This window comes from Astyanax mexicanus, chromosome 8 (assembly GCF_023375975.1).
Source record: "Astyanax mexicanus isolate ESR-SI-001 chromosome 8, AstMex3_surface, whole genome shotgun sequence".
NCBI lineage: Eukaryota > Metazoa > Chordata > Actinopteri > Characiformes > Acestrorhamphidae > Astyanax > Astyanax mexicanus.
Genome location: NC_064415.1, coordinates 3939638 through 3949661, shown reverse-complemented (window position 1 = coordinate 3949661; position 10024 = coordinate 3939638). Strand labels below are relative to the sequence as shown.

The window sequence follows — 10024 nt, the reverse complement described above, 5'->3', positions numbered from 1 at the left end:
CTCTCTTTCTCTCCCTCTCTCTCTCTCTCTGTATCTCCCTTTCTCCCCTTCTCTCTTTTCATATCTTTTCTCTCTCCCTGTCTCTCTCTCTCCCAGTCTCTCTATCTCTCTCTCTCCCAGTCTCTCTCTCTCTTTCTCTCTCTCTTTCTCTCTCTCTCTGTATCTCCCTTTCTCTCCTTCTCTCTCTTTGTATCTTTTCTCTCTCTAATCAAAGTAGTTGTTAATAATTTAATAAAAGTAAATTAAGAAAACATGTAAAATGTGTATACAAAAATGGCCATTATTGCTCTGTCTCACTTTCTCTCTCTCTCTCTCTCTCTCTCTCTCTCTCTCTCTCTCTCTCTCTCTCTCTCTCTCTTCCAGTTTAGTCTCTCCCTCCCATTCTCTCTCTCTTTATCTCTTTCTATCCTTCTCTCTGCATATGTATTTTCTCTCTCTCTCTCTCTCTCTCTCTACCTTTTTTCTCTCTCTCATCAAAACTAGTGAACAATTAGTTGTTAATAAGAGTATACTATTACTAGTGGTGAATGAAAACAATAACAATGTAATAAAAATAAATAAAGTACATGTACAGAAAACATATTTATAAACATATCTATACATAAATTGCCTTTATTTCTCTTTCTATATCTATTAAATCTGCTATATGAATCAGTTTATGTTCATTTATCATATTTAAACTGTAAATATGACTCTTAAACACGGAATCGCGCTGCTCTTGAACGCACCTCGCCGTTGCGTCATTTCCATTCACGTGAATGGCGTAGTGATTGCGTCAGAGCGCGCAGCCTCGTGCCTCGTTACTTAACAGTGCCGGAGCCGGTGTTCCAGCAGCGCGCGGATTACTGCAGCAGACAGAGCTACACTAAATCACAGGTAATAATTACATTTATTACAGAGAATATCACTCTGAGCTCAGATTTATACTGTTATTACATCTTAATACTGGTTTAATAGGGGTTTATTTCGTCTTTTTAAAGGTTAAAGAAACACGTACTCCTGTTTCCTGTGCTAGTTCTGTATAATATAGGATGTGTATGTATATATTTATTATAGTTTTGAGCTGATCTGATGCTGTAACGTTAGATGTGAAGGTTTTTTATTTGTTATATAAAAAACATGAGCTGTGTGTCCTTCAGCCTGAAGCAGAAACAGTGTTAGCAATAGTACACCAGAGGTCCTGACCTTCTAACCTTCTTCAAGCCTATTCTCAGACCTGCTATTCCTACAGAATATACAGATTTATGATTAAAACAGAGATATGTTGTGTTTAACTCTGTTTTCTGATTGATATCCATTGAAATCCTACCAGAGATGAGCTTCAGAGGCTGAGTTTTGTAAAGTAGAGGCAGAAATGTAGAGCTTAATGTTTCAATCAGTAAATCAATTGATCAATCAGTCTTTATTTAAAGTCAAAGTACATTAAGGTGACCCTTCTTTAATCTATAGCTCATATATAAAACTTGAACAAAAAAAGTATATATATATATATATATTGGTTTAATCCAAGAGTAACTATCTAACCATCAATTAAAAATAAAAATCGGCAGACCATAAATAATATAAAATGATATAAAATGAGTGTAAAGTCATACAGAGAGCTTCTAAATGACTCTTAGTTAATTGTCCTTACAGTAAATTTTCAAGGGCATATAGTGTCTAATGTCATTGTCAAAGTACACTATGACTTAAGGTCTTTTGTCTGGCAGCTCCTTTACATTCATGCTGGAGTCCTTAATCCAGCATGAATCTTTATTTAAGATCTTTATTGAAAAATAAGTTCAAACTTATTTTATTTTCGTGTCACAATTTCTTGATAATTTGTGTTCGTCTGTATTGTATAAAATCCCAGTAAAATACGTATAAAGTATACGAAAATAAAGTATATAAGTATACTGTAAATAATACTGCATTATTCAAATATTAAAATTGGATTTTTCTTTTTCCATTCATGGTATTTGAGCCTGGTAACTCGAATGAACTACAGGGCAGTCCTGATGAGTGCCAGTTTCATCATCATAACATTTTTGATAGTCTTTTTTATGACTGCACTTGTTCTTGAATTTTTTTTGTATTAATTGATCTTCCTTTCTAAAAGTCATTTTTTTCTTTACTTATTTGAGTATTTCTTCCTATAGCATGGATTAGAACATTACTCAAATATTCACTATTCACTGTATACCTGTAACTCTACCTCTTCACTACTTTACTTTAACTGATGCTCTCAAACACTTTATTAAGAGACAAGAAATTCAAGTAATTAACTCTTGATGAGTTCAGCACAGCTGTTAACTGAAAGCCTGAATTCCAGGAGACTCTACCTCATAAAGCTGACTGAGAAAATCCAGCAGAGATGTTCAAAACTACACATATTCTGGTTTGTTTAACACTTTTTTTTGTTTACTGAATAATTCTATATGGTTTCCTTCATAGTTTTGATGACTTTAGAATAAGCATTTAAAATAATGATTTAACTGGTACTGTATAATAATAATAAAGGTAGATTGAGTGTTCCTTGTGCAAATTACAACATCTCTTATCTAAAAGACTCTTTCAACTGTAATAGAAATATTGCTAAATGGATTTACGTGGCACTATGTGAATCAGAATTGAAAGGATTGTGTAAATCAATGGTGATAGTATTTTAATAATTTAACCACCATACTGCTCAGAACTGCTGATAACAGTGACATTAGTCATCTGATAATAAGTTGTGCCAACCACATAGACGAAGCTCAGGAGGAACTCTTACCCAACACATGATTACATTAGAATCTGTCTGGGTTTACTCTGAATCTGGATCCTCTGGTTTGGTTAACAGTGTGATCTGGCGTTTGCATAATTAGGGATTTTACAGACTTTCCACATGAAGATAAAACCCAGTCATTTCATCGTTCAGGAAAACACTCAGGGACATGATGATGTGTTCCCTGAGGGTCCAGAGTGTTTGTAAACTGGGCTCTCAGTGATATAACCTGGAGTCGGGCTGATGTTAATCAAGAAAAGTGCAGGAAGGGATATGATCTCAGCAGGAAATGCTCTATAATGGCAGTTGAGGTGATCATTAGCGTGCTATGTGGTTAGATGGGAGTGCTGTATGAGGATATGGCTGAAGCATCATGATGAGTTGGCATTTTTTCATTGTCATCTCTGTGGTTTTAAGCCTCAGTGCACGTATTTATTTTGGTTTCAGTATTACAGTACTGTAACACTATTAGATCTGTGACAACTGAAAGAACCCTTTAAATGATTGAACCGTTCTAGTTTAAGTATTTAAATGTTAAATGTTACAACAGTTGCATTAATGAGTACCAGTCAAAAGTTTGGAAAAGTGTGTTTTTTCTTTCCTTTTTTCTTTTTTCTTCCTTTTTTATGATTTTCTACATTTTAAATTTAATATTGAAGACTTTATTAAAGCTAAACAGGAACATATGCAGAATTATTGTTAAAAATAAACTAGAAAAAGTTTTATGCTTAGTATTTTAATCTCAGTATCTTCATGTGGGAGAGTCACCTGGAATAGTTTTCTCAGCATCTTGAAGGAAGGAGTTCCTGGAGGTGCTGAACAATAGCTGCTGCTTTTCCTTCACGCTGTGAAGCTGCAGCTCATCCCAATTAAATCACCTCAAATCACCATCTCAGTTCATCAGGTTTAGATCAGGGGATTAATGTGGAGGAATAACACTTTTATACTGTTAACTACAGCATTCTATATGTGTCCCTTTTCTTTAAGTGTTTTCATGTCTTTAACATTAATCTACAATGTAGAAAATACTTTAAATAGAGAAATAAAGATAAACACAGTATATGGACTATATGTTGACACAAACCTAAATCATTTTTGTATTATTAGAATTATCATATATTTCAATTATATATTCTAACTTTTTTTTTATTCTTATAAATAACATGTTCCTTGCTCTATAAAAGCAAATAAATGCATTGTTATGCTATTATATTATCATCATTCAAATAAAATTCAATGCAAATTTATTTATATATTGCTTTTTACAACAAATGTTGTTACACTCATCTTTAAAGTGATGTGATTGTGCCAACAGTGGCAGGGAAAAACTTCTTTCACACAAAGGCTACGTTCACATTACCAGGCGTAAGTGACTCAAATCTGTTTTTTTTTTTGCTTAATCAGGCTCAGATCTGATTTTTTCATGGCTGTGTGAACGTGCCAAATCCAATTTTTGGAGAGTCACTTTCATATGTGGTCCTAAATCAGATATGTCCGATCCATGGAAATGCAACATGAATGTGAACAGTCATATCTGAATTCATGCATCTTTTTGCTTTTACGCATTAGCATTAGCATTAGCGCTACGTGCTTCTCTCTTGATGATCTCTTGGTGCAGCTGTGCAGCTATAGCTGCAAAAAAACAGCAAAAGCAAACCGCCTGTCCTTTTTTCACCTCCTGGACCTGAGCATGAACTTCAGAGCAGCTGTTTACTCTCCACTCCAGCAAAAGATGCTCCACATATGAGCTGCTAACTCATCAATTTCCCTTTACAAAGCTACGAGTCTACCTTCTTTCTAATATGAGGGGTTTTTGTTGTTGGTGAAGAAGGAGACGTTTAAACAGGTATAAATGTGCAGCATGTGAGACGGTGTTTCAGGGACAGATTTGTTCACACTACACACAGATACAGATCACTTACATTTACAGTGAATGTGAACCGACCAGATAGACAAATTCAAATCTGATCTGAGCAGATAACCTTCCTATTTGGTTAAAAGTTTTAAAATATGTTTTTCTTTTCAATTCAGCCAAGATGTCTATTGCTGAGTTTGATGAGTATGAAGAGTCCAAGCTGCTCCGGAAAGCCAAGGAGAATCCATTCGTTCCTATTGGTAAGTTCTGATGATGTTGAGTTTTGATGCGTGATGGCTGATCTACAGTTCAGTCAGTTAAACTGTTTCTAATTTTACGCTGTTTAATCCCTACAGGAATGGCTGGGTTCTTCGGGATCGTGGCCTACAGACTCTTAAAGCTGAAGAACAGAGGAAACACCAAGATGTCTGTTCATCTGATCCACATGCGAGTGGCAGCGCAGGGATTCGTGGTGGGAGCGATGACTTTAGGTATAAATCTGCTTTCTTTAAATTAGATTAAATTCTGCTCTAATCTTGGTGAGAATTTAGCAGAACTGTGAAAGTCCTTATTACACTTAATACATCCAGAGGATCCCCTTTTATTCCTACAGTGTGTAAGTGATCCAGATTATGAAGGAACACATAAGGAATCATTACTAAAATTTTAGTTGCTCTTATCTGTGGAGCTGTTAACTTGCAACTCCTGAGGCTGGTAACTCTTGTTTTTTCTTTCTTGGGCGGACCTGATGAGTGCCAGTTTCACCAGTTTCATAATGTTTTTGATTGTCTTTGCATCTGCACTTGAGGACACTTTTAAAGTACTTGAAATGTTTTGTTTTATAATTGATTAACTCTTAACAAGTTCAGCACAGCTGTTAACTGAAAGCCTGAATTCCAGGTGACTCTACCTCATAAAGCTGACTGAGAAAATCCAGCAAAGATGTTAAAAACTGATCATCTAAGAATCTAAAATATAAAACATATTCTGGTTTGTTTAACACTTTTTAGTTTAGTAAATAATTCCATGAGTTTTCTTAACCCTGCTATTATGTTCATTTGTCAGAACCGCCAGTTTAATTATTCAAAAGATATCTGAAACAAATCCTAATAAGCAGTGTGAATATTTCATTACTAAATCCATTACTAATTATTATCAGTATATTCATTATTTAGTGCAATAGTGTTCCTTACAACTATTTTTTTTAACGTTTTAACTACTTTATTACTTTTGAAAGGCCAGCATATACAGCAGTAGTTCTACATAACATTGAAACATAACATTACAATTTTGTTTTAGTTTTAGTCTTAATTTTTGCTGGGAGTGGTTGAAAATATGTACGATGAACCATATTCATATTGTTTTATTATGTTGATTACACTAATTAAGACAAGCAGAAGAAGTTTCATACTGAAAAAAAATACTTTTAACTATTTTTCCTAGACCTTTAAACTTCAAGACGGGTGAATTTGACCTGTTCGATAACAGGAGGGTTAATAGTTTGAATGATTTTAGTATTAATCTACAATGCAGAACATTCTAAACTAATTTTTTACTGCATTCCTGTGTTTTATAGTATGTTCTTTGTTGTGTGTTCTGCAGGCGTGGTGTACTCCATGTATAGGGACTACGTGTTGAAGCCAGCGGCGGCGCAGAAAGCCCTGGAGCAGAAAGCTCTGGAAAACAAGTGAAGAGCGGCGGAGGAATTTAGTGTAGTTATATTTTTATGGACCCTCGTATCTCTTCTTAGTACCTCATATTAAGATTTTCTTCTTATTTATTCTGAACTTCGTTTTGGACTGACCTATTTTACAAGTTGAGTGCGCCTGGTATATTTAGTTTTCTTTTCTTAATCGATTAAAAAAACCTCAAAACAGGACAAAATCATTACAGCTTATATTTAAAAGAGCAGCTTCTGTGTGACGTGGCTGACGCGTTGCAGTTTACACTGTGCTAAAATAATATGTGTACAGATGTCAGACATGTCACACATACACATCCGGATAACATGCTCAGGTGGGGCTCCAGGTAGACTCGGGCTTAAGGTGGATTAAACATGTTTTTACTGGGATTTAGTTGTGCTTCTCATTTGTGCTCCATCATTACAGCAGACCTTAATCCCAGGTGTGCTCCAGGAGCTCATAGGCTTTAAGTGGATTTGTACTCATTACTAGGAGACAGGTGGACTTCCCAACTGAGATCCATCATTACAGCCCTCAAATAAGGCCCATCACTGGCCTCCATGTGTGAAATATGTATAAAAAGGGGTTGGACAATGAAACTGAAACACCTGGTTTTAGAGCACACTGTGGTGACGGACAGTTCGGGTGGAAACAGGAGAGTTGAGGTGCACACTGAATTCTGCGTGATTTGTTCAGCCGTGGTTTTATGTTTTTTGGATACAATCCGGGTTAGCACCCGAACATCCCTTTCAGACAGCTTCCTCTTACAGCGTCCACAGTTAATCCTGTTGGATGTGGTTGGTCCTTCTTGGTGGTATGCTGACATTACCCTGGATACCGTGGCTCTTGATGCATCACAAAGACTTGCTGTCTTGGTCACAGATGCTCCAGCAAGACGTGCACCAACAATTTGTCCTCTTTTGAACTCTGGTATGTTCCCCATAATGTTGTGTGCATTGTAATATTTAGAGCAGAACTGTGCTCTTACCCTGCTAATTGAACCTTCACACTCTGCTCTTACTGGTGCAATGTGCAATTAATGAAGATTGAACACCAGGCTGCTTCAATTTAGCCATGAAACCTAAAATCCCAAACTAAAATGATGACAGGTGTTTCAGTTTCATTGTCCAACCCCTGTATTAACCCCCACATGGGCATGATATCTGTGCACTCTTCCTCTTCCTCAGTGTCTGTAGGACCATTCCAGAGCTCTTTCACACTGCTTTGTACGAGGCATCGGGTACAAAACATCATATTCTGTGTTAATATTGTATAGCTAATGCTGTTGTATATTTGCAAGGAGGTTCTCTGAGGTTTTCAGTCTTTTTCTTTTGGAAATTGTGTTTTCCTTTATCTGTTCGGCTTCCCTGTCCGTATTTTTGTGTGCCATTTGTGTGCTAAGGAGCAGCAGCACAGCAGAAAACACTGCTGTTTTTAAATACCTCTGCATTTCCACTCCACTGTACTGTACTCTACTATATTGTACTGTATTGTGATAAAATGTAAAACTCATTCCTGCCAGGTAGAGAAGGAAAAAAAAAAATTTGACTTGATTTTCTCAAAACTGCTTTTGGTCTGTAAATTATGTCAAAATAATTAGAATGACCTGAAATAATGCTATCTATCTATATCTTTTTGCTATTTGCAGACAGTTTAAGCCGCATAAACTTTACTTTAGCATGTATTAAAGCACTAGTTTATAATTGTTAAGTAAATATAAACACAGTGCAAATTTATACAAATTTAGAATTTGTCATTCTGAAACAATTCCATGGCGAGAACTTTTCAAAAGTTTAAAGTTTTGTATGAATATTGTTAGTATTTATTCTAATATTAATGCTTTACTGATAAAACAAACATTACTGCCCAGAAAAGGAGATTTAGCCAAGACTTTGCATTGTTTATACATATTTGAGTCATTGTTATGTAAAATAAGTCTTCTTTTGGGCAGTTTAAACAGTTTTATCTATAGAACAGTCCCTAACCGCACTGCCTGACCGGAATGAGTCTCATTTATTTTTTTTAAATAAGTTTTTATTAGTATTAGTTTTAAAGTAAAGTTAACAGATAAAAGAAGGCTTTGTATCTAAAACGTGCTACAGGAGTGAGCTGTGGAATCCCAGAATGGTGCATCCTTTGCTCTATTTAAGAGAGTTCTTTTCTTAAATATGTATTTATTTATGAGCTACTGTCCTGGAGAGCTTGTTTTTAACACAGCTGACTCTAATAAATGAGGTAGATCGTCAGGACCAGGACGGGGCACCCTGTTCTTAAAGTCCAGCTCTTCTAGCACTTTTCCAGAAGGAAATTACAAAATAAGGGCGTTTTCACATCTGTAGTTACTTCGCACTGGTTTAAACCAGTTAACGAAATTGTAAACCTGCCCTTTTTTTATATTTTCCTCTACATTTGGTTCAGTTTGGTTTGGTTTCACACAGAGAAAAATCCAATTGTACCGAAAACCATGTAAGAACCTTTTCTCTGCTTATTGGTCAGACTTGTCTGGGGGTGAATCTATAAAGTAAATACAGAAAAAAGATTCTGTGTTCTTTACTAGTGCCTATTTCTGTACTGTTCATCGTAGAGCAATGGCAGAGGTGGCATTAGTTTTTAGCTATAGTAATTATCTCAGTAATATACCAACCTGAAGAAACATAATGCCCATAACGCCCTAATTTTTATTTTCCATAATCTCAAAGGGCATTGGCTCTTATTTTAATTAGTTTAATCAGTATTTCAGCTGTATTTTAGTAGAGCTGTATTATGATGTTTCCTAATTATTTCTTCTTTTATTCATTTCATATCAAAATAATGATGCATATTCATCATGTGACCCAGCCCCCAATATATACGTATGCCTTAACAGACCACCTCTAATGCTGCAGTGGCATTTCTACAACATTTATGCAATAGACAATAGGAAGAGTTACTGTATTATTTGCTTTAATAGAATAGACAATAAAAAAAAAAAACACCAGCAGAACAGTTATGAGCATCAGCAGTAGCTCTCAGTACCAATAACTCAACTCTTTACTCTGTGTTTGAACGTGTAAGAGAGTGTGTGTGTGAGTGAGTGAGTGAGTGAGTGAGTGTGTGTGCGAGAGTGCATATGGTTTGGGCTACGTATTTAAAATGATTATTTTTGCACATTTGCAAAAAAAGAAAAACGTTTGCACCTTTTTGTTTTATTTCTTTCTTTTTTGAAACTTTCTTTTGTGAGTTTATTAAAATGTATTTTATTAAAACTATTTAGCAGGTATTTTAGTGAACACAGGGTAAAACACATTGTAAATACCTTTGCCAATAAAATAGGACTGACAAACTGTACTTTTGGACTGAGACTCTCCTTTCTTGAGGCTTTGCATCTGCTATATCTATGGATTAGAGCATAAATATAAAATGTAAAATGTTATTTTTGGTTTGATTTAATGAATGAGAAAAAAAATACATACAACAAACAACACATTTATTTGCTGATAAGGGTACTTATCTTAGTTAAAGCAATTCTTAGTAATCTTACCAACGAAGCTACATTTACATATGAATTTATTTAAAACATGGAATAAAAAATGTCTCATTTTAGCATCTCATTTAAATAAAAAAAAATTCCAAAATAATCACACCTTCACATTTACTAAACTAAAAATGATTTAAGAAACACCAAAGCATATTTGATGGTCTTATAAATAATTTAGCAAAAGAGTGGCCCCTATGATTCCACCCTATCTAGTGTTTAGTGTG

The 10024-nt window shown here is 35.1% G+C and overlaps 1 protein-coding gene across 1 annotated transcript; it reads left to right on the top strand.

The window, feature by feature from the left end:
- Window positions 1-771: 771 nt before the first annotated feature.
- higd1a (HIG1 hypoxia inducible domain family, member 1A) lies at window positions 772-9610 on the top strand. The gene is made up of 4 exons (XM_007231362.4): window positions 772-876; window positions 4778-4861; window positions 4958-5092; window positions 6204-9610. The coding sequence occupies exons 2-4, from the start codon at window positions 4783-4785 to the stop codon at window positions 6290-6292; spliced, it is 303 nt and encodes a 100-aa protein (XP_007231424.1). The 5' UTR covers window positions 772-876; window positions 4778-4782; the 3' UTR covers window positions 6293-9610.
- The last annotated feature ends 414 nt before the right edge of the window (window positions 9611-10024 follow it).